We start from the raw sequence: 26,812 nt of genomic DNA on the forward strand, positions 1-26,812 counted from the left end.
TATTTCGACACACGCGGCTCTACAAGATCGACGATCCGATCGTCGTCGCCGCCAGTGTGTGTGTGTGTGTCACGCAGTCCGCCCAACAACCGCCGCCGCCTCGTCCGCGAGTTTAATATTATATTATATACATTTTTTCTTATTCTAATAAATCGTCGAATCAAACTGTCATGCGGTCTTCACAGGAAATCGTCCAAGCGGGACGGCAAGCGTTCCCGTCACCTGACTTCAGTTCCAAAGGCGCCATGGCCGCCGCTGTTGTCGAAGGTATAATACATAAGCATGATATTTTGTCCGCAAAATCAGAATTTGTCGGCTTACTCTCAATTGGGAACATTTGAGATGCATTCATATTTTGCGCCATTACACGAGCATAACGTAATTTTCTAGCTAGGTGAAATTTGATACACAGTCTTGAACTTTTTTTTGAAAATATTAGGTAGGTACGTACGTACGTATTCTTTCTTAGTTTCCTTACATATCTAACCCAAGAATGATACATTTCAACACTTTAACGCCAAACAAAGATCATTTTCATGATTTATAACTGCAGAAGCTATTTTCAAAGGATGGTGGAGGGGCATTTTTATTAAAGGTGTCACCAAAAAAATTCAATTTCTTTGAACAAGTTCATAATACTATAGGTACTTCATCAAATTTTATAATACAATTATAAAAAATAATAAATATGGTAAATATTACCATAGAACAAACCCTATGATTATTTTGTGTAATTCTCTATTCGTAAGTTTTAGATTATAATGCCAAAATAGTCTTTAAATACCCCGCGATGGAAGGGGGGCGCCAAAAACGTTAAAACTTTCTTTAAAGCGAACTGTTGATGGCTCAAATAACCGCTAATCTATTTTAATAGACAATTTACTACGCGGTCACTTCTGGATAATGCCCAATAAAGGTACCTATATCGATATTTTGGTATAAACGTGTGCGCAAGCCCGGATTTCGTTTCGTTGATAATCTTGCCCGGCTTTGCATCAACGCACTTAATAAAAGTTACAAAGATAACAAATAAGTGTTTGTTTTCACTATTACCATAAACACAGTACATAATATAGATGTATATTATAAACACAATTCTAACAGCATTTTTTTCATTATTTTGTCACCATCTATCTAGATATGTTTTTATTTAAATCACAATTTCATTACTTTTTTTTATAATAATAATTTTTTTTTTCAAATTTCAAACATGAATATTAACGAAATCAGGAGAATTGCTCAATAGTATATTAATTATTGTAATTACTTGTTAATAACAGAGTCTTAGAACTTTTGATAAAGACATAAATCTGATTTCATTAATTAATACACTAGAGTAATGCAAATAATGCATATATCCATGTTAAAAATTGTACCTATAAGCATAGCTTTTTTTTTGTATGATTTTATGAGCAATAATGGTAGCCAAACGTTAAGTAAATTTCCAAAACACTTGATCAACGAATAAAGTTCCTAAGACATAAATTTTAAAACAATTTATATTTAGTCGAGTATATAAATATTAATAGGTAGGCTTTTTATGAATATTTTTAGTCATATTTTAATAGATATTTTAGTATTGCAATATTTATCAACTTGAATAATATTTTTCTTTTTGAGAAATATATGAGTTTTTTATTAAGTACCTCACCAAATATTATTAAAATATAGGTTACCTATATATACCTACTTACAACTTACCTAATCATTATATTGATAAATATTATATATCTGATTGATAAAGATTATAGCACTGTTAGAAGGCAATTAATCTCTTTTCGTATGTTTGGTGATAATATATAACTTTTTATATTAGTCCTTAATGTATAGAATTCCACCAAGTTCCTACTAAATCTTGCCCTAAATAGATCAGAGGTATAATTTATTACATAGATGATATCTGCAGAATGTCATGTAAATTATCATTAGAAATAAATTAGTACCTAAATGAATAAATGATCCGTATAATAATTGTATTATAATTATAATATAAAATAATTATTAATTCATAAAAATAAGTATATCGTAAACCAAATTATTATTGTAGATAAACTTTAGTGATGATAATCTTATAACAGTTATATCGCTTTAGATAATATTCAACACGGCCCATCTAAGCATTATTTTAATTATAATGACTTCTTGATAATAAACTTGCCTAATTTAACGTAACAAAAACAAAAGAATTTGGTTAGCTAAGGTACTTTGTGTAATATTCTACAATAATTAATTACTTTCGGAATGTGGTCCAAAGATTAATATTATAGTATCAGAGTGTGGATTTGTTTTGAAAGTTTACAACTATTTTCAAACAAAATGTTTATAAATTAGTAGATTCAACGCATTAAAAGTATATTTCTATTTCTAATTGACCTGGTATATTGTAGTGATTAACAATATGTAAGAACATAAAAGAACCATATTCATGAATAAGTATTTATTTATTTAGGTGTATGACATACTTTAATTTGGGAAATTGATCGAAAAAATTTAATAATTTATCGATATAAATAAAAATATAATATATGAATAATAAAATCAAATAAAAAACCTGATTTTATAGCAAAAGTACATTATTTTTTTATTACTTATCTATTATTTGAATTTAAAATCACTGATAAGCTCTTAAAATGATTGCCAAAGGACTTGAATTAACAATAATTGTAAATACCTATAATTATTGTTCGTTAATAAATTTAAAATTTAAATGTCATACTATACTTTATACTCTTTGAATTGAATTGCTACCCATAGATAGAATTTAAATTTAACATTATATTTGGTCTAAAATGTAAGATTACTGACGGTCAAATTTAATTTCAAACCTAATTAGAGTATAGCATTTGCCAATTTTATTTTTAAAAAACCTTGTGAAAACTCTGTAAAAACATTGCATATACATAATCAAGGCAAAATCATATTAAACTATTTCAGTTTATAATAATATTGATTAACCTTTACGTGTAAATGATGAAAGGATTATGTGTCCAATGCGTGACAAAGTAGGAAAGTAATGCAGTGGTGATATGTATATTTTGGCAGTTAATTTGTCTACTTTGTTTAGAAGTATAAAATGCAATTTATGTATTATTTGTTTTTCCAACATTCATAAATCGTTACACATATATATATATATATAATTTTGCAAGACTGAGGAAGTAAACTATTTTTTTTTTTTTTTTTTGTTAAGTGCATACAGAAAAAGCGGGTAAGTAGATGTTGAGTATAGGCATCAACTTCATAATTGAGAAGGTCATTGTAATATGTTATATTTTAATTCAATGATATGCATACAATAAATGATTGGAATTGGTAAAGGTCTGTAAGCCTATATTACAAAGTAAATTTCATTATACATTCATATTGCTATTAAAGAATTTATTTCACTATTAGTAATACTTACTATAGATTGAATACGATTTAACATATAACATCTATATGTTTTTGTATTATTTATCATTATAATAATACACAATAGAGTATAAGTTACGGGCAAAAGTCGAAATCGAGCAAACCTCAGAAATGCCCGGTCAAAACGCGAACTGCCCACAATCCTTGGACACTATGTCATATTTCGGCTTTTTACCGGGCAAACCTAGTTATGACAAACCTCATTTGGGCAAAACTGTAGTTATACTGATTTTTATCGTAACGGCAAAACCAAATAATCATAAAATAAATATTATGGTACAAAATATATAATTAAATACACTTAAATAATAATAAAAATATAATGATATTAAGTACTCGTATAAAAATTAACAAATAATAATATTAAGGTACTCTTATAATGTTAAAATAAAGAATTAAAAAAATTAATACATTTAAATATTAAACTTCATTTGAGCAAACCCGTAGCGCCTTAAATAACTTCACTAATATTAAATACAAATAAATAATTATCATAAAATTTAGTAAAAATATAATTGAATACACATAAATAATAATAAAAAATAATATTTTTGTTTATTTGTTGCTACACATGATAGACGCAATTATAATCTTAATAAAATCGTACGATAAAAATCACTATTAGCGAAGGTATATTATAAAACACTACAGTTTTGCCCTTACGATAAAAGTCAGTATATAGTTTTGCCCAAATGAGGTTGGTCATAACCAGGTTTGCCCGGTCAAAAGCCGAAATATGACATTTTGCCCAAGCATTGTGGGCAGTTCGCGTTTTGACCGGGCATTTCTGAGGTTTGCCCGATTTCGACTTTTGCCCGTAATAACATATATATTTTATGTCATGTACCTACTTTTTTAATTTTTATTAGCCATTAGCACAACACTATTACCTACGGCTCGACAATTAATGTGCATATACAAGATAAGACGATACAGATGATTGAGATAATATACATGTTCTAAATGTGTGCTGTGTAGTATGCATTAAAGTGTATATATAGTCATATAATATATAATTATATGGATAAGTTAATGATAAAGAAGACTATAAAGTAATAAAATAGATAATACTAATTAGTTAATGTATTAACGAATGAAAAATGAAATGATGTATGCGTATGAAGTAACGCTGGTGTGACTAGGATAAATTAATTTTATTTAGGACAGTAGAAAGTAAAACTTTCATGTTCCATAAAGATATTTTATTCGTTACTCTCCATTAAAATTACTTAATTTCGTCTAAATTTGAATTTCAAAGTTCAAATGCCTATAACAAAAATAAAATCAGGATTCAGTTATAATAAATTTTGATAAATTTTTATTGAGTTTTCAAACCTTAACCTTAAATAATGTTTAAAATGTTGTAATTTTTCTAAGTTTTATCGAAATTTAATATTTAGTTACTATTATTAAAAATTATGTGTTTTGTGATTTTAGATCATGTGAGATAATAATTTTTTATTGAAATTTATAAATCTATGTCAATTTATCGTTCATATTATGAAAACAAATTAACTTAGTGTATCATAATATACAGTGCTCTACTTGGCAAAATTAAATTAGAGGGACTCTGTTAACTTTAAAAAAAAAGCGTTCCCATTACTTGTAAAACGTTACTAAATCGTAGGCCCCTACATCTTCTAAATACCCCTCTTTAAATCATATACACAATATTTATCAATAACCAAATTCAAAAAAATACTGCAAATATTAGGTGTAGTTATAACTTATAAAATATAATAACAAACTCAAAAATAAGTAAGTAAACACACTATTCATTTTAACTATTTATTTAAATAGTTTCATAATTTATCATAATTCATAGGTATATTATTCATATATTACATAGTATAATATGTTCTTTCTTATTTTCCAATTTATCCTTTTTGGATAACGGTTTTCTTTTGCATCTCTTTTACCAATTAATATCCAAAATTTTGCATACAAAATATCACGTGCACTTTGATGAAACTGCAGACTGATGCAGCCACGAATCCGGATAATCGAAACATATTCATACCATTTTCAGCATATATACTTGATGAAATAATTTTTTTAGATAAGATAAAAAAAATAACAAAATTAAAAATATTTTATTAAGCATGACAACCGATAAATTTTTTACAAAATAACGAACGCAAACCAATGTGTCCCAATAAATCGAAATCCACTGTAATATTGTAAATAATAAAATTAAATATAAATTAATAAATATTATAACTTGATAACATTGTCATAGGTAAACTTAAATTTATATTAGAATCGGTCTTGACAATAGGAAAGTGAGCTATATTTTTTTTTCTGTATCAAACTTCATTATCGTTATTATGTACCTACCTAACTTAAATATTTTTGCTCAATAACTTTTTTTACTGACTATGCAAATTATACGTACCTATTTTAAATACTTATCAAAATAAGTATCTATATTTGAATACTTTTAAATATTATTTATACAATCTTTACAAGCCTGGCTGGATACAATGTACAATTTTTAATAAATTTCAACATAGTAACCAAAAGTGGTTTAAATCCATTTATTTATTATTTATCAGTTTATTTTATTACAAATTTCACTGAACATGTGGGTGTCTATAGTCTACTGTTCTCTTGCATTACTAAACATAATACTTTCTTATCACGTTAATAAAATATATTTAAGAATTTACAAACTATTTTATTATCATCTTACGTTTAGACTAAAATTTACAGGCCACGCTGGGATGTATAAAAAAATACATTCTTGAATTAGATATACTTTTTATAGAACCTGCAGGGTACCGTTCCCTATTAACATTTCAATAATTTGTTTTGTGTATTTTATATATAGGGAATCGTTATAACAAAATTAATTGTATATATTTAAAGACAGCTGTGCGTTTGGATCGACAAAATACTTTTTGCTTTGCGGGCTAGGCGGCTTTTTGTCGTGCGGAATAACTCACGCAATGGTCACACCGCTGGACTTAGTTAAATGTCGCTTGCAAGTCGACCAAGCAAAATACAAGAACGTTGTTCATGGTTTCAAAGTATGTAAAAATAAGATATTCATATAAGTTACGAAGAAAAAATATAAAAACCACTTTTTTTACAATTCATGCATAGCTAACACTGAAAGAAGACGGTTTCAAGGGGTTGGCTAAAGGATGGGCGCCGACTTTCCTAGGATATGCCGCTCAAGTAATTCAAATTTAAAATAATAGCTCGTACCTACTTATACATGTATCTATAACCGGTGATACATATTAGGGCATGTGCAAGTTTGGTTTGTATGAAGTTTTCAAAGTCCGCTATTCGGAGATGATAGGTGAAGAGAACTCATACGTGTACAGAACCGCGTTGTACTTGGCTGCGTCTGCATCTGCTGAATTTTTCGCTGACATCGCACTCAGTCCTATGGAATCTGCAAAAGTAAGTTACATAATATTACTTAGATGAAATTATCAACTAATAAATTGATCAATTTGAATCAATTTAATCAACATAAATCGAAAAAATAAATTGAAAAGTTGAAAAATTCTAAGTTGTATAATCAAAAGATAAGAATAATAGAAGGATATCCAACTACTTTTTAAAATTACCTATCATATGTGACTTCAATATTCCAGCGAATGTATAATGTAAATTTTAAAATCATTAATTAACCTATCTACGGTTAGCGAAATTCCGGACGCAATATTATAGTTCAGCGCGGTAAATGGGGCTGGGTGAATGTATGTTCCCACACGAGATAAAGCAGGTAAAAATCACACAAGAGTATGCATACGTAAGTTCCCACAAGAAAAAAATTATACCGAAAACAAACTTCCTTCCCACTTTATTTACACTTAAGACTGACAACTTAAACGTAGTTGGTGTGTTTAAAATTTGTTTGTTTTTGTGTTTTTTTATTGAAAATAAAAAAAGTTATATCAATTTTTTAATTGAATCTAGTACAAATTTATAATGAAAATTAATAATATAATGACGTGTAGGTCCACAAATTATTTTTATATAGGTATAAAATAATAAAAGTTGTAATAATAGCATTGTTTCTAAAATCAATGATAATAGTAGTATAAAAAAATTAAATGAAATTCGGCTTATTGCGAAAGCTCAAATACTTTACATAGTTAGTTCTGACACAAGTCTTACTATAAACGCTTGCGAAAGTACAAATAATATCTGTAACATATACCTTCACATTATACAATTAATTTTTTTTATATATTTGGACAATATTAAAAAAATTTATTGGACTTTACAAAAGACTTTACTTATACAAAAACAATCAAATTCTAACTACATAATACATTTATGTTGTCAGTCCTAAGTCTAAATTTATTTAATTTTCGTGTGGGAACTTACATATGTACCCGCTTACCAGCTATGTTTCGTGTGGGAACTTACTAAACCCTGTGGGACTAAACCGAAATTACAAATCTTACGCCAGTTCAGCGCTCTGCGTTGAATCATAGTAGGGTTTGTAGTAGATATAATTTGTAGTACAATAATTAAAGAATCCATAAAATTTTTTTAATTATTATTATAAAGTATTACTGACATACATGATCATCAAACTTATTGATAATATAATAGAAAATATAACATATATAATTGGTAGGTAAGCGTAAATTAATTACGATATTTACAACAAATTATAGTAATTTATATCGATAAATAAATAAATAAATAATGATACAAGAAAAAGAATAATTAATTAAACTACGTGTAGTATTTTCCTTTTTTTTATCCATCAAATAAATTATATGTTATTAATAACATATCATTTATAATTTATGTTATTTTATGTTTTTAATAATACATCATAATATATTGTATTAATTTTCTCGGAAACTGAATAATCCAATTAATAACTTATAAATATATCAATTTCAGTATTAAATGCAGTTCGTAGGATTGTATCGAAATTTTCATTATTTTGAAAATGTAATTTTTTTTTTTAAATTTTAATTGCACATACACAATCTATACATTTTGCACAATAAGCGTATAAGATAACAGTTAAAAAAAAACATGGATTGCTTGAAGAAGAAGCCACCCATTAGTGGCACTTCCTTACTTGACGTTATATTTAGGGTAATTGCGGGATATTTTATTTAAATGGTCACGACACCATTTCCTTTTGAGTCAACGTGGTGGATTTCCAGGGAGTGATAAGGTATGTAGCCTCTTTTATTAATGGGTTAGCGTGATTTTTAAGTCTGTCGAAAAAACGTTTGTAAAATAGTTTCATTTCGGTACAACAGGTAGAATACCTAGATCTTAGTGAAGAGTTAAGTTAGAGACGTAGAAGGGAGCGTTAGCGATTTTTCTAAGAATAATATTCTGAAATACTTGAATTTTGTTTAATTTAGATTTTTTGGCCGATCCCCAGAGTTGTAACCCGTATGTCCATATTGGCTTAAGGAGAGTTTTGTATACAAGTAGTTTTGTTTTTAGACTCGTAAATTAATTTTTTGATAATATTGTTTTTAGTGGTCTAGATAGAGCGTTAAGGTCTTAAGGATCAATCTTTTAGCTCTTATATGTTTGTTCCAAGTTAATTTAAAACCAAACAACCCACGTCAATTATAAAAAGATTATTAATTTCCACATTGTTTTATATTTTTTCGAATTTATATATATATATATATGTAAGTAAAAAGTAACTGTAAATACGAAATTGGAGTTTACAGTAAAAATGTTTCAATTATATATCAGAAGTTCACAATTCTGTTAAACACACTCAATAACTGGCCAAAATAACTTTAAACGGCTACCTCACGTAATACACGATTACATAGGTTAGGTAAGTACTAGTTCTACCTATAGAGGCTAAAATGATGATACTCGGAATATTGGTACGGTCCATAGAATTCATAACATAAGAAATCAAAAACGTGGAATACTGGTACTCTTCAAAATTTAATTTTCAGGGGTCCTAAGATTTTTTAAAAATTTTTGCAATTTTACAATGTTTATTTATAGTTTTGATAAATTACCATCGTCAACAAGTTAAATTTAAATAATACGTTGAAAACAAAAAAATAATGTTAGAAATAAAAATGAACAAAGAACACAATTAAGTTCATACAAAATAGTTGATAAATAAAATAATAGTTAATAGATATAAACGACTATTTCGTACACTTAGCTATATTATTTAAATATTTTCCTAAATTAATCTCTTTATTCAAATAGCTTTCACATTCATTATCTTTCAATCCGCGTTGTCGCTTCATCTTGTTAGATACATTTAACTACTAACCAAAAAGATGGATTATTTACAACCTTATTCAAATAGCTATTCCAACCTACACAAACATTATTTGTTCTGTTGCCATTATTTAAAGTAATTTCGTGCACATTCCAAACAATGGCGTTCTCAGGAATTTTCAATGGGGGGGGGGGGCTCTGAAAATTTACTAGAATACGGAAATGGGGGTCTCTTCCCCCCCACACCACCGTAGTTATAATAATTACAAATTTTACACTATTTAAAAAAATTATATATATTTTAACACATTTAGCATTATAATATAAAGTCTAATTTTCTTGGCTTTTTTGCCAGATCGTCCACTACTTCCTCAGCTGTTAGTGGCACATCCCCATGGATTGCCAACATTGTGAGTCCATTAAGTCGGGTCTAAAATATTTTAACAGATACACTATACTTATAAATTTAACCAAACATTATGTTTGTAAATAAAAGTTAATACCTCTGTCATTGCACTACGTAAATAGTTTTTAAGTCTTTTAAGACAAGAAAAAGTCCTCTCTGGCGTTGCTGTAGATACTGGTATATTACACAGAATTTTTATCAGGCGAAAGCTATTAGGAAATATTTCGTTGTTACACAGTCTTAACGCCTCTAATGCATTTTTTGTTTACCTATAGTTTTTGTTGTATAGATACAAAATGCGTAGTAGTTTTGTGCTTAGTAAAATAGTACCGAATAATATTATTATACTTACCGTTGATGGCGTTCCCACACAAACTTTTTTTTTAAGTTGTTGAAGTATGATAACAATGTACTCTTTCTTTTATCTTCCATTGTATGAATTATAGTTAGACTTAGGTAGTAACTAGTTATTTTAGTTAAATAAATATAAAACTACTAGAACTAAGAAGAAAACTAGTAAATACTAACACAGAAACGAAAGATTTTTAATTAAGCATACATGAGTACGAAATCTGTACGTTAACGTTATCATCACATATTCACATTATCACTAATCACAATACACAATAAAACCAAATTATTAATTTAAAATGTGTGTTGATAATCGTGGTAGTTACTGGTAACTAATGAGGTATTAACCACTATATTATAATCAGTAAAATCAATAATCAATTATTATTTTTATTTTATTTATTATATTAATTTAATAACTTAATCAATAACCGTGTTATTGTTGGTAAAAAAATATTGTATTGTGATACCCATATGAAATATAAAAAATACGGCTAATGGGGGGGGGGGGAGGGTCAAACCCCATTAACCCCCCCCCCCCCCCCCCGTGAGTACGCCACTGATTCCAAAAGTGGGGACAAAATATTGAACTCCTAGGCTTCACACTAACATAAGTTTCGTCAAAATAATTTAGTAATGGTAACAATTGTACAGGTGTCGATTTATATAAATAAACCATTCTATCTATTACTTCAATAAGGGGTAAAAATACTAAAGCGTTAATCATACCATAACTTATTCTAAAATCTAAGTTTGGGAAACCTTGAATATTGTGGATCGTACCAGTATTCCGCGTTTATAAATACCGTACCAGTTTTCCGTTTACCAAAATGATACGATATATTACTATTATATTACAGCATATTTATAGTGCATCTATCATTTAAAAGCCGTTCATAATATTAATACAATTTTATATTTATCATTTAAGAAGAATAAATAGGTATTATAATGTATTATATATAGGTACGATTCATGAAAACTTATTATCCATTTATACCTACTTAATTGTACCTACATTTCTTTTTAGACTACTTATATGTAAATATATTTTATATATTATATAAAATGATATACTGATGTTATTTTTAACATATAATTTATTTGATGGCGTAGGATTTGTAATTTCGGTTTAGCCCTGCCTACCTGAACTGTACTAGGGTCCAGATTTACGCCTATGATTATTCATTTTTAAAATCTATCAACGTAACTTATCGAATTTTCAATAACTGCATTGGTTTTGGATGAATATTAATCATTTTTTCTATCTGGTGACAAAAATATTAAAAATAATTATAATAAGCCATAAACCAAAAAAAAAATAAGTTTGTTTAGTATTAAAATATTTTAGTAATTACCTATAGGTAATCAATAAATTACCTTGTTATTTTTACCGACGTTCAAGTTACAAATCAAACTGATTATACCTATAATAGGTAACTATTTACTACTCATTGATTGTTTTGCATAAAAATAAACCTATAATACATTTATATAGTAATATTTACTATTGGTAGTAATAATATTCATATTACATTTGATTGCATTCTATAGAAGAAAAAAATTAATTTTGGTACTGGTCTAGTTGACCCCCGCCCAGAAGGCAATTCCCCCGCCACTCAGGTTTAGTTGACGCCCACCTCTCGTTATTCGTATTTTCGATGTTATAATCAATAATCAATAGTTTATTTAAAAATGTACGAATAACAATACATTATTCATTTATGATTATACAGAACAATTCAGGCGATCAAAATAAAAATATACAAAAAAATATTATAATATAATATTAATAAATAAATCATACGAAGAAGCACTCATTGATCTCACGACACATATGCCACTAAATAACCATTGGTGTGGTAGTATTTGACCTGCATTATTTTTACATCTGACAAATAAACTCTCATCGATCTCTAAAATGCAACCATCACCTCCTAATTTGGAATCACCTAGAGAAAGTTTCCATACACATACTTCCCTCATTAAGTTATTCAAATATAAGGTGTACATATATACATAAGGTGTACCTACACATTTCCTATACGGTAGATTTGCTCATTCCAAATTCGCGTTTACAAAAGTCCACTGATGTCATTTTATGTGCCCAGCCGTAAATGAAGTGAACAATAGTTGGTAACTTTACTTTGGCACTTTGTATCCAATTATTCGTCTTAAGACCTTTTTCTGGTCGACATGATCTGAAATGACATCGCCACCGACCCATTTGTTATCTAAAAACATTTCGTGTCTACTGTCACAAGTCCAAGTCTTATGGGTTATGGACAGTGGCGTACGCAAGGGTAGGGTTCTAGGGTTATAACCCCCCCCTCACCCCTCCTGAAATTTCTAGTTCACTTATAGTCTAGGGGGTATGGGGGGCGAAGCATCCATGAGTCTCTGATCAACCTATACTGAAAACCATAGCCTAACTAAAATCCTACGTACGCTACTGGTTATGGATAATATTTTTGTTTTGCAAAAAAATTATTGCCGATGAAACCTCATGCATATCACTATAAATTTGTCAGAAATTCATTTTAGATTCTGAGCGGAGCGATGAATGTATTGATTTTACCATGATATGTGTGTTTTTTTTTGTTTTTTTGTGTCTGTCATCACGTTTTGAGGCAGTAAAAGTGCTTCGATTTTTGACTTAAGTACCTCGTTCGATCAGAAAGTGAATCTAGTTGGTACGTTGGGGATCAAAAGTGAAAAATTCTTAATACTTTCCTAAATAATCGAGAAAAACAAACTAAAAATTAAGGGGAATACGGGAAATTTTACGCACACTAATTTTTCGACAAAATCGATTTTGGTTTTTGATATAATTTTAAAACCAATGACCATAGATACATGAAATTTTCACCGAATGTTTATATAAGTATATTCTATCCACCATGCAATTTTCAAAAATTTTCGACTTAAGTTGAACTATTCATAGGCATTTGAAATTTTCGATCATTGTTAGTTTTTTTTTAAAATTAATATCGATAAAAATGTATTTGTTCGGCAGAAAAGCTTAAAAAATTAATACAAGGCTCTTAACATATTGTTACAATAGCAGTTGAAAAATAAAAGAAATTCATAGTCACAATTCTTTTTTATAAGCATTCAAAGTTTGAATTTTGACAAAATACGTAAAAATCACGAAAATTCACAAATTATTTTAAGCTAGAAATTCATAAAAAATTTCCTTTTTAAATCTAAGATTTAAAAATTTAATACAAGATTCCTTACAAGTTTTTCAATCTTTATCAAAAATAAAAAGTACACCGGAAATTCAAATTAAATTTTTATGAGCATTTTAAATTTAAATTTTTACAACATTGGATTTTCACTTTTAGCGATTTCCTTATTTTGGTGTAACTCTAAAACAAATGACCGCAGATACTTGAAATTTTGACTGAATGTTTAGGTAGGCATTTTATATATTTGATAAAATTTTCAAAATATTTAGATTTGTTTTGAGCTGTTAACTGACATTTTAATTTTTCAACTGTATTAGTTTTTTTTTCTATAAATATTGATAAAAAATTATTTGTTCGGTAAAAAAGCTTGAAAATTTAATACAAGGCTTCTAACAACACATTGTAACAATAGCAGTAAAAAAATATTAAAAATACGTATGCACGAATTTTTTTTATAAGCATTAAAGTTCAAATTTTGACTAAATACGTAAAAATTACGGCAATGTTCAAATTATCTTAGGTAGAAATTCATAAAAGTTTTTCTTTTTAATTCTAAGATTTGAAAATTTAATACAAGGCTCCTAACATATTTTTACAATAGCAGTTGAAAAATAAAAGAAATATATAGTCATAATTTTTTTAACAAGCATTCAAGGTTTGAATTTTGACAACATATGTAAAAATCACGAAAATTCGTAAATTATTTCAAACTAGTAATTCATAAAAATTTTCTTTTTAAATCTAAGATTTGAAAATTTTTAATAATCTATAATATATCCTAGACAGATAACCGTCTTCGCTCAGAATCGTTTTTCGTATACAATGATATAATATCATTGGATTCAAATTTAATTCCATCCACTACAGTAACCGAGTAACCCACTTGTAAACTATACTGTACAGCATAGCGACATCCACGACTTACCGCCTTTTTTTCTTCAGATGACGATTGAATAACTGAGGAAGGTACTCCATAATGTTATATAAGGCACCGCTGCTATTATGCCTATCTTCTATCATTAATTTAACTGCACGGATTTTACCAAACATTATTCTTAAAATATCTAATTAGATAATTTCACACAAATACCTAACGTATATGATCTCGTACCTTTTTATCTGCACACTGCAGTTTATCAGTATACTATACATTTTTTTAATATAGAAAATACGAGAGATGTAAGTGGTGGGCGTCAACTAAACCAAATGGCGGGGGAATTGCCTTCTGGGCGGTGGTCAAATAGACCAGTACCGTTTGTTTGTTTTAGTTATTAAATTAAATTAAACTATAAAAAGCGGGTAAGTGGACGACGCATTTCTGTACAGTAGGTTACAAGTGAGTTACTGTAATGGATGGTATTAAATTTTAATTCAATGATATAATATCATTGTATGTGAAAAATGATTCTGAGTGGAGACGGTTTATCAGTCTAGGATATTATGTTATGCTATATTAATTATATTGTTATTATTTAAAAAAAAAATTTTGGTACCTTCAAAATAAATTCCAAATTAATCAAATCAGAATCATTATGCACTGCACGATTCGTGCAGCACGACTCACTCAGTCATTCATAGAAGGCATATACAGTTTATTTAAAGTATTAATATAATAATATAAGTCATTAAAGACATTAACTATTAATATTAGAATATAAAGTATAGAAATTTAAGTACTCACAAATTAAATTTTTAAATTACAACAATATAATTAAAACTGTTATTCTTAGTTATTTAATATGTAATTTTATCCAAATATTTAAATTTAAAATCACTAGGTATAAAAAAACTGTGTTTGTTCAGTTTTTAGAATTTTTGAAGCAGAATTAACTACTTACTTGAAACCTTCTTTTAAATTTTCAATCCTTAGATATACAATTTAAACGTTTTATAAATTTTTAACAACTAAAGAATTTGTAAATTTTCAATTGAATACATTTTGTCAAAATTTTAACTTAAAATGGTTATAAAAAAAAGTGGCTGTGTATTTTTAATATTTTTCTACTGCTATTATATAAAGTTATGGGAACCTTGTATTAAATTTTCAAGTCTTTTGACCCAATAAATTAAATTAAATCGATATTTATCGAATAAAAAACGAAAAAACAAACGTTTCAAAGGTTAGGTTAGGTAAGGTTACAAAATGTTTATTAACAACTTAAACATTTTTGAACATTTTATCAAGTATAAATATATCGTGTAAATTTCAAGTTTTTACAGTTATTCGTTTTTGAATAACAACAAAATCAAAATATCGGTAGGTACAAGAGAAATTGAGTGAATATCCAATGTTGTAATACAAATGCTAATAATTCATAAACATTTAATTTGACTTTCAGGTAGACATTTCTTATTTTATAAAAGTAGACAAACTCATGAAGAATCTTGTATTGAATTTTCAAATCTTAGATCTAAAAAAATATGAACTTTTATGCATTTTTAACTCAAAAGAAATTGCAAATTTTCGTGATTTTCGTGATTTTTATGAATTTTGTAAAAATTCGAAATTTCATTGCTTATTAATAAAAATTGTAACCATGTATTTTTGATATTTTTTTTACTACTGTTGTAACAATATATTAGAAGTTTTGTATTAAATTTTAAAATTTTTTTACCTAATTAATAAAATTGCATTATCATTTATAAAAAATATAACTAAAAATATTGAAAATTTCAAATGTCTATAATTAACTTTAAAAGATTTGAAATATTTTGAAAATTGTATCAAGTAGGTATAGAAAATGCCAGTATTAGCATTCAGTGAAAATGTTATGTGACTACGGTAATTTTTTTAGAGTTACACCAATATCTAAAATCGAATTTCTCAAAACTTGATTCTACGTAAAAATTCTAGTTTTTCCATAATTTTTTTTTTGTGTTTCCCGTCTACTAGGAATTTCAATATTTGTCCTCCTCGCTCAATACACCAACTACATTCACTTTTCAACCGGAAAAGCTACTGAAGTTAAAAATCGAAGCACCATTTTGACAACTTATCGTGTCCAATAAAAAAAAAACACACATCATTGTAAAATCAATGCATTCATCACTCCGCTCAGAATCTAAAATGTATGAAGTAATAAAAATAAAAATTGTTACTATTAAAGAGATTAAAAGCAGTGCATGGCTAAACCTAGTAAATCTAACCGCTGGGCATAAACCACAGAACCATATACTTAAAAAAGAAATATTCGTTTTTTTCTCACTTTGGCAATATCTATAGGTACACTACACTTCTATTTATCGTTTTATTTTGCTTAGGTGGTATTGTAAATGTTCAAAATTACTATCCTTGTTTTCATTGTACTTATACATCGGGTTCATTATAGTATAAAATTCTCTTCGCGTATGTTTTTAAAAATCTCTTTTAAAATGTGATTATTTCACTTTGTGAGAAAAAATAACATGTGTGTTGTATCAATGATATTATATGGTATTGCCACTCATTTTACTTCACAAGTATAACACTGCTTTCTGTCAAATTTCCCATCACTATTTGTGTTTCTAAACAAACTCGTCGTTACTCGTTAAAATAAATAATGGATCCTTAAGATGGTCTTTTTTATTAAATTCTTTGTTAAAGATATTTAAAACACTAATCATAAAGTCGTATTTAACAAAGAAATGTTATTAATTGAGCTTTATGGTAATAGGACAATAATAATATTATATACTTGGTACTACGAAAAAGTAATAATATAATAATCGTTTTCACCCGTAAATTGATCTAGAAAAATATTTTCTCTTTGAAATCTTAAACTGTTTTATTTTAACGTAAATTATAGAAGTTTGTATAAATATTTTTTTTTATCAAACATAAAGTACCGATACATAAAATATTTGTCTTTCTAATTACTTTTGTCATGGTTTGGGATTTTGCATGAAGAGATGTTTATTATATTATGTATTACCGGTGTTGTAAGTATTTGAGTACTTATTTCCGTATTGAATACTTTTTTTAATTCTCTTAATTCTTAATTTTTTTTTCATTAATAATCCTTGTTAAATAAAAATATCGTGCCATTGTCATCATGCTTCAACGTTCTATCAATAATCATACCTATTATATTAATCAATATTCATTTATTAACAATTTGATATCGCCATGTCGGTTTCGGGTTTCAAGTATTTATAACTTAATTAAATATGTTTTGCTAGGAAACAGTTTATCATCGACATCGGTACCAATTTATATTATACCAAAAGTTATTGACTAAATATATTATATACACTGTGTGTCTGTATATGATTACTAATTTTGCTATACAAAAATATTATTACTTATTATTAGGTACTGCCTATTTACTTAGAAAATGGTTATCGTTTATCGTGGAAGATACGGAACGAACAATCATGAATTCATGACAGATCGGAATTTTGAACAAATATTGTTTTTAAAATGCAACAACCCATTTTTAATTAATATATGTAAATACCTAAAAATAAATTGATTTTTTTGAAAATTACAATCCGGATGGCTTGCGCAGGTGTTTGGTGGAAGGGGTGGGGCGGGGGGTAGGCTGAAGAAATTAGTACAATACGGTATTGTCTGTTTCTAAATAATTGTGCTAGATTTCGAATACGTGTTGTTTGAGGCCATTGGTGTTTCAGGAAAAAATAGTACCCCCCCATTTTCCACCAATTGATATTCCCGAATAGTTCCCGAAAGTCCGAAAACTCGAAACATTATTATAATATTACTATTGCTTGTATACACGTAAATCGTTGTAATTGTTGTAATCATAAAGTTTCGTTATTCGCGTAGTATCGGTTGTCGTTGTACTTTCATTTTCTATAAAATTAGTACTTTTTATTGTAATTTATATAGTAAACTTATTTTAGTTTAATTTTACTCAACCATCATGGCATAAAATAAAATTTTGGGCAAAAACATATATTTTTTTACGTATTTTTAATTTAATTATTTTAAAATATTTAACTGTTAAAGTACAACATTTATTATGTTATTATTAATTGCATTAATTAATTTTTATTTTGATATGTATTTGGTATAATTATAATATATACTTTGATATCGATTCAGGTAAAATGTATTCGGGAAAAATACAAGTAACCACTAAATATTTCTCATGAATATTAATTATACAATTTTTTGTTAAGTTTACATTCAAGATTCAATGTACATAATATTATAATATTACAATTGTATGTTTGTGGCTGTAGGTCCGTATACAAACTCAACCAGGATTCGCTAACACGTTGAGAGAAGCATTACCAAAAATTCACCAATCTGAAGGATTAAATGGGTTTTACAAAAGTTTAGTGCCCCTATGGATGAGACAAATCCCTTACACGATGATGAAATTCGCATGTTTTGAAAAGACTATTGAATTGCTGTACAAGTATGTAGTTATTTTTTTCGAGTTGAATATATTAGTCATATATTTCACAATATAGTCTACTATGTAAATCAAAACAAACCTATGTACTATTCTCAAAAAAAAAATCTACTTCATTAAGAAGTTAGATTGGTTAAAATAAGTTATTCACCATTTGGTCTTAGCAGTTTTATAGTTTTAATTGTAACTGGACTAACAAACACTAATTATTAAGCTATTTACTTAGGATGATACTGACTTCAAGTAGTTGTTGATATTAGTTACCTATACTTATATTAAATGTTTTAATGATTTATGAGATTTTTGTAATTAGTAAATGGATTTTTATGTTAAAAATAATTTAGTATTTACAGTTATATGTGTGTCTGTTTTTAGATATGTAGTGCCTAAGCCTAGAGCAGATTGCACCAAGGGTGAACAATTAATTGTGACATTTGGAGCTGGTTACATTGCTGGTGTTTTCTGCGCTGTCGTTTCCCATCCGGCAGACACGTTGGTGTCTAAATTGAACCAAGCTAAGGGTGCCTCTGTTGGAGATATTGTTAAAAAAATTGGATTCATGGGTGAGTATAGTCAATCGAAGTGCATTACACATTACACATTAAACAAAGTTTAAAAGTATACAAAAAAAAAAACATGAACTTTAAGAAATTATGATAAATATTATATTGTATGACCGATAGTTTGAAAAACTCTGATGTTTTTTATACTTGCTTTTTTGTTTATGTTTATACAATGCACGTTTAAATAGAATTACAGTCACTCGATAATTTGAAATTCATGGAACCGACTTAAAAATTCGATTTATAGAGGTTTTTGATTTACCGAGTGTTCAAGGGAAAAAAATTAATTCGAATTAAAGAGCGGTAAAAATTGTATGTATATGTCACCACCAATATGGGCATTTCAGGTATTTGGAAAAATCCCTAGGCATTATATATAGTGTATACTGCCGACCCATTTTAGGCAATGTAAATAAAACAAATGATTTTCAATATTATTTTATTTATAACCTAGGTATTTTATAAAATTTCTAGGCATTTTGTAAAATGCCAATTTTTATTTAGGATAAGTCAATTTATCATAATATGTTATAATATTATATTAAGACTCTTATAATTATTATACATGATTACTCATATCACAAAATTTTATTTTTATCTATTATTATATTTTTATACATAGGTATTGCTATATTATTGATATTATTGTTATATTAAGTACTAAGTAGGTACTATTATTCATACATTTTACATAAACTACTAGCTACTTATTATAACATGATGTAGAAAAATGGCATTTTAAAATGCACGAAACATTATTTTTAAGGCAAATGCACTTTTTATTTTGACACTTGGTCTTACAAACACATTTTATAAATCCTTGGCCTGTTCCGGTCGACTGTTCGTAACGCCACTTCTGGGTCTGTTGGAACTTCGTCAATTCGTAGTACCTAGGTAGCTTTTTCTGACATAGTGTGAACTTAGTTCTGGCGTATAACTGCTTCAGAACTCTATCTCGAGTTCTTAATCGATAAAAAGCATCACTTGTCACCTAAAAAATATAAAATATCTTACTTATTAATATTTAACACATCATTTTTAAACTTATTTATTACCTATAAAACACTACAATGAGACACGAAAATGACGATAATGTAATAATAATATACGCACTTCAATATAGTTCCTCAGAATTATTATTATTATGGGAAAACAATATTAATCTTTATTGCGTCAAATCGTGCACACACGAACACGGTACGCGCATTTACGATAAACGACATGTAAAGTCGTTGGTAATAAGCGATACCCAATATTTTGTTTCTTTTTATCATATTTCCTACTCCACGTTGGGCATTCTACATAATACCTAGGCAAAGCTCGTATTACCTATGTATATTTCCGAGTGATTTTTGGCATTTCATATAATGCCTAGCCATACGAAATAAAAAAAAAAAATATATATATAATGCCTAGGTTTTTGCAAACCACAGGATTATCCATATTACCGGTAACATATATAATATATATATTATAAAATTTATTTTAAAATTATTAATTGCTATCGATTTATCATACATATTATTATATTGGAGTAAGCCAAGCCATAAGAAATACTTTCGGGGTACTCATATTTTTTTGTGTGATCCGCGATAAATAAGGTGTAAATGTTGTAAGATAGTCATTTTGTTTAAATATTGTTTAAAGCGTAGAAGCTGGAATATCAAAACGTAGAGCAACATCTTTTTTTTTCACCTGCTTTAACTGCCGCGACTTTTTTGTCAGCTATCGACAAAACTTGTACTTTACGGTCTTTACGGTACCCGTAATTGACTACGTTTTATCAAATTTCAATAAAGGTTTACCCATTGCAGAAGTTTATTTTGGTAAAATGATACGATTAAAGTTTAGATTAAGTAGGTAAGATACGATAACATTTATAAACTAAGATGATATTTAACATGTTTAATGTCATTAATTTCATTAAGAGCACATTAAATAGATTGTACACGACAACCTTTATACACTTGAAATTACATATAATCGCGCTTAAAGAAATTCGAATTATAGAGGTTTGTGGAAAAAAAATCAAATTTTAGAGTGTGCCTCACCGAGAGACATTTCGAATTATCGAGGGGACCTGAATACATGTATTTTTTTCTAATTATAGAGGTTTTCTCAGGGGACTTAGCGTTTAGTTCGATTTATGGAGTTTTTGGAATTATCGAGTGACTACTGTATATGAAATAACACAATTTGTTTAATTTATTTCGAAATATTATCAATGGTGCATTTTCACTACTTAGGATTATGGCAAGGATTGGGACCAAGGATTGTAATGGTGGGAACGTTGACGGCCGCTCAATGGTTTATCTATGATGCAGTTAAAGTCATATTCAGGTTACCCAGACCACCACCACCAGAAATGCCAGAGTCTTTAAAGAAGAAATTAGCATTACAATAATAATTTAATTTAGAAACAACACTGGTGGTTGTAGAAAATGTTATATTATTTAAAAAATATATTATATATAAATGTAGTTATTCTAAAGTAAATGTGTATAATTGTATTATGGTAGAGTGGTACTTAAACGTGAATGTATTATTGCAAAAGAAAACAGTTTAGTAATTTTGAAATTTTGAATTGGTTACATAAGTATATAACGAGTTGTATTCATAAATTAAACTACTCGCAATCAATCAATTTTGTAACATATGCATAGGTATTAAATTAATTTTCCGAAATTGATAAAAATACATTTTTTTATTTACTGTGCATTTCTATGTACAAAATATAAATCTACTAGACTATTCAGTAGTATAACAGGAGCTATTTAGGTACGGTGAAATTCTGTCGTTGAAAACCAATAGGTTTAAATCAAGTTGGCCGTCATTTTCGCCACGATTTTTTTTTAAATCACTTAATCTATAAAGGTACGTCAACCTCTATTGCTTTTATGATAACGATTTTACGGGTATTTTGATTTAATGAATTTTAAGTCGATTTTTATAATAACACGATATTTTAATGAGATGATATTGTAAATGGCATTGTTATAAAATTGTAAACATCGTAAACACCTTAAACTATCGTTCATTTTTACTGGGTTCAAAAAAGTATTAATTATATAAAATTGTAAAACCAAATTATTATTATTGTCTCACGTATTTTTTCATCAATATAGCTAATTTTGAAATCGAGAGACATAAGTATATGGAAATTTATTTGAAGTCGTGTATTTGGGACACTCCTAAGGTAAGAATACAAAAATAAGGATAAAAAACTTCAAGACTGGAAAGATGCAGTTGTTGCTTTGAGCGGTAATTGGGATGAACTAAGTAAAACTCAAAAAGATGACTTTGTAACGTACTTAAACACTCAAACCGTTATATTTAAAACTTAATAATTAATTTTTACACCACAGTTTACACACCTTATTTTTACCAAAGTTTAAATTTTATGTATTTTGATTTAAATATTAAGTTTATTGTAATTTATTCTATCGATATAAATGTGCTAAAATAATATGCTAGGTAATTTTCGCAAATGTAGTTTAACTTAATTTAGTAACCATAATAAATTTTAATTTGATCAACGGTTTATGACACAAGTAAAAAACTTAAACAATTTTAAAAGTTCAAACTTTTGGCTCAAATAGGCACGGGTTAACTTTGTTATATTAATTCAATATTTCGTGAAGTTAATTTTTGTATATATATTGTATATACACTGTTTTAGGGAGTGGGATAAAAAACATTTTGATTCTTTTTTAATCTATATGTTTAAGGACCACCCTAGCCGCCCCTAAAATTCCAAAAAAATTTGCCACTCTGTTCAGTCACACGGGTCGCACGTGCCTTCTGCCGGTTCTCTGGTTATGACTTTATGAGAGCATGTGCTCAACACATTACTGTGTCATATTATTATTTAAATAAACTATTGTTACTTTGCCAATCATACGTTTTTAAACTATTGTCAATAATAAATAAAAAATTTCACAAGCAAGAATAAAAGAACGTATTATAATTTGTAATGCATGTCATAATATGAGTACATTTTTCTACAAAAACTATTTATTAAATATTTCGTCTGCGTATGAAAAGTTTGACAATATAAAGATTTATGTTCGAAGTGAATTTATTGTAGAACCTTAAATTAACAGATATTATTATGCATTATAATACGTTAGTATCTAAACACCACTATACGTGTGCCTTGGTCTACATATAATGCGATGATTATACTTGTATACATAGAGAGGGTTGCTGAGGCGCTTGCATCTTGTCGTTTTGGCATGTTCGGTGTCATTAACATATTTTTCCGTGTGAAATTTTACGATTTAGAATCCCGTATCGATCGCTTACCCGCCCATACTTACTATACACAGTCTACGTAGTTTATATACATACTTCGATTGCTCTTGTCGTAAGTATATATAATATATATATATATATATATATATATATGCCTGTGTGTATTGTTGTATAATATACCATATATGTATATACAGTTATTGCCTTGTTTATGGTGTATATAGTGTACACTCACCCTCGACGAGCGACAGTGCGGAAAATAAACCTGTCAGTACTCTATACGAGTTTTTAGAGAACACGATTCCCCAGAGATGTTCCACATCAACTCCGGTCTAAATCGGACTTGTGCAGATATAGTTCATTTCTAGGTATCTTGGGGGGAGAAGGGGTATAGGAGTTTGTACAGGATTTTTTTCATCCTTGGGGTTGGATTGTGTAGCGCAAGGCGACTAGGTTGTTGGTATGGATGTGTACGGACATGGTTACAATGCATGGGATCGGAAATATATTTGGTGGTGGAAGGGATGAAAGCGGATATACAGTGAGGGATACGTAGAGAGATCGTGTATGCGTGTGAGAGATATTCCGGAGGTATAAAGAGTAAAGAAAAGTGACCTATGACCCTTTTACCGCCGTCGTGTCGTGCTACCATGGTTACCGGAAAACGACCCTAAACGTGTCACGTATTCGAAACGACGGTTCTTCTGGCACCGGACTTGTCGTTGCACACAATTGCAAATAATATACATGTATATAAATATATTTCATTTGACACGTTTATCGTTTCCCCTAGTCCGTCGTTGCTTTGCTCAGTGAGGTATGCACTATAGAGCTATTATTTTTGAAAAAAACTATCCATTCCTCCATGTTATTACTATATTATAATACAACTTTAAACTAACACCGTTAGATAATTGATTGAGTAACATAATATACATACATATTAAATATTATAATACTCAGAGCTTACATAGGTGGAGATTTATGCATGTTTTAGTGAGTTTTTTTTTAAACAAAATTTGCATTTAAATAAGAAAACAAAATATTCACATATCCATACATCTGGAATACCTAAATTTTCTTACAGAATAATGCAGCGTTATTACAGTCAATAAGTTATATGTCAAACTATAAATCGTCTCTGAAAAATTGCGGCAGCTAGAAGCAATTTCGGTTCTTTGATTTAGAGTGCAACATGAGTCAGAAATAGACTAATTTTTAAATTAAAAAATACACTAAGTGCAATTTATTAAGAAATATTCCAAAGTATTTACCGTGGTGTTTCCATAAATAATGTCATCAACGTCTCAGTTTAAATAAAAGATAGGTACTAAATATTTAACCTTAATCATAATTCATAACAAATAAGATTTTAAAGTTATAATAAAAGCAAAATGCTATTCGTGTATAATAAACAATCTATATATATATATATATTTTTAGAATCTAAACTTAACAAATGAATTATTTTATTGTATTTACAAAAAAATCGTTTTTTTATTTAAAACAATTAACCATACATAGTTATAGTTGTATTTTCCATGAAAGGTTAAATTTTCAAAATAATTTGCTTTTTGTGTTGCCCTGCTGTTTATGTACCTATATAGCCATCAGAAAATGTTCTATTTTTCTAAATTATTTTTCTGTTCAAAATTAATAAAAGTTTTTCTTTTCATAGCTTTCGTTAGACTTTTAATAGACGATTCTCAAAAAATTGTTCTACCTTAATCAATAAAAAAGCGGATAAGTCGTGGATGTCGCTTTGCTGTACTGTAGGTTACTGTAATGGATGGGATTAGATTTGAATGCAATGATAGGTATCATTGTATACGAAAAACGATTCTGAACGGAGATGATTTGTCAGTCTAGGATATATTATATTTAAATATTGTCATATATTCTATTTTGAAACAAATATTTTATTTTTCAACTAAGACGCATTTTGCATAAGGCATGGTTAATCAATTAGTGTAGTTATCATGTAGTTATCATAATTCATAATACCTTATATTATCATAGATATACATATCATATATACATATACCTGGTTTGAGGATAAATCGTTATCATTACGCGATTTCATAAAAATTTAAAACTCAAACGCTCAAAACATTTTTCCTATAATGACGCTTCAAATTTTCTCTATAGCTATTTTGAAGCAAAACTTATGGAAAACTTGGTGTTGAATTTTATAACCTTAGATAAAAATACAAACAATATTATGAATTTTGAACTACAAAATAATTCGCAAATATTCATGGTTTTAACGAATTTTTGTCAATATCTGAAATTCAAATGCTTATAAAAATTTAATTTGCATTTCCGGTGAACATTTTTTTGTCATAAAGATTGAAAAACTTGTAAGGAATCTTATATTAAATTTTTAAATCTTAGTTTAAAAAAGAAAATTTTTTATTAATTTCTAGCTTAAAATAATTTGTGAATTTTTGTGATTTTTACGTATTTTGTCAAAATTTAAACTTTGAATGCTTATAAAAAAAAATCGTAAATATGAATTTATTTTATTTTTCAACTGCTATTGTAATAATATGTTAATAGCAATTTTATTAACATTCGGTGAAAATTTCATGTATCAATGGTCATTCGTTTTAAAGTTACATCAAAAATCAAAATCGATTTTGTCGAAAACTGATTGTACGTAAAATTTCCTGTTTCTCCGTTAATTTTTAGTTTGTTTAACCCGATTATTTAGAAAAATATTAAGAATTTTTTACTTTTGATCTCCCAAAGTATCAACTAGATTCACTTTCTGATTTAACAAGGTACTGAAGTTAAAAGTCGAAGCATTTTTACTGCCCCAAAACGTAATGACAAACACAAAAAAAAATATTCATGGTTTTGACGAATTTTTGTCAATATTTGAACTTCAAATGCTAATAAAAAAAAATTGTGCCTATGTATTCTTATAATTTTTCATTCACTATAAGAATAACTTATGAGGAACTTTGTATTCAATTTTCAATTATTTTGATAGGGCCAAAAATTTTTATCGACACTTCAAAAAAAAATTTTCAGACAAATTGAAAATTTCAGTCGTCTATAAATATCTTAAAAAAA

General features: G+C 27.8%; 1 protein-coding gene across 1 annotated transcript; it reads left to right on the forward strand.

Moving 5' to 3' along the window:
• Positions 1-21,976, forward strand: LOC107170528 (solute carrier family 25 member 3-like). Its single transcript, XM_015520664.2, has 7 exons — positions 1-267; positions 6,280-6,440; positions 6,517-6,591; positions 6,661-6,822; positions 18,742-18,920; positions 19,293-19,480; positions 21,727-21,976. Exons 1-7 carry the CDS (start codon positions 171-173, stop codon positions 21,882-21,884), a joined length of 1,020 nt encoding a protein of 339 aa, XP_015376150.1. The 5' UTR covers positions 1-170; the 3' UTR covers positions 21,885-21,976.
• The last annotated feature ends 4,836 nt before the right edge of the window (positions 21,977-26,812 follow it).

Source organism: Diuraphis noxia, unplaced genomic scaffold, assembly GCF_037042655.1.
Source record: "Diuraphis noxia isolate RWA-SAM2 unplaced genomic scaffold, SU_Dnox_SAM2 contig0001, whole genome shotgun sequence".
NCBI lineage: Eukaryota > Metazoa > Arthropoda > Insecta > Hemiptera > Aphididae > Diuraphis > Diuraphis noxia.

Excerpts from the sequence above, each read along its gene's own strand:
- LOC107170528 (XM_015520664.2), top strand. The coding sequence starts at position 171 with ATGCGGTCTTCACAGGAAATCGTCCAAGCGGGACGGCAAGCGTTCCCG. Across the intron at positions 6,441-6,516 it reads ACGTTGTTCATGGTTTCAAA|CTAACACTGAAAGAAGACGG; the intron begins GTATGTAAAAAT and ends ATTCATGCATAG. Across the intron at positions 19,481-21,726 it reads TAAAAAAATTGGATTCATGG|GATTATGGCAAGGATTGGGA; the intron begins GTGAGTATAGTC and ends TTCACTACTTAG.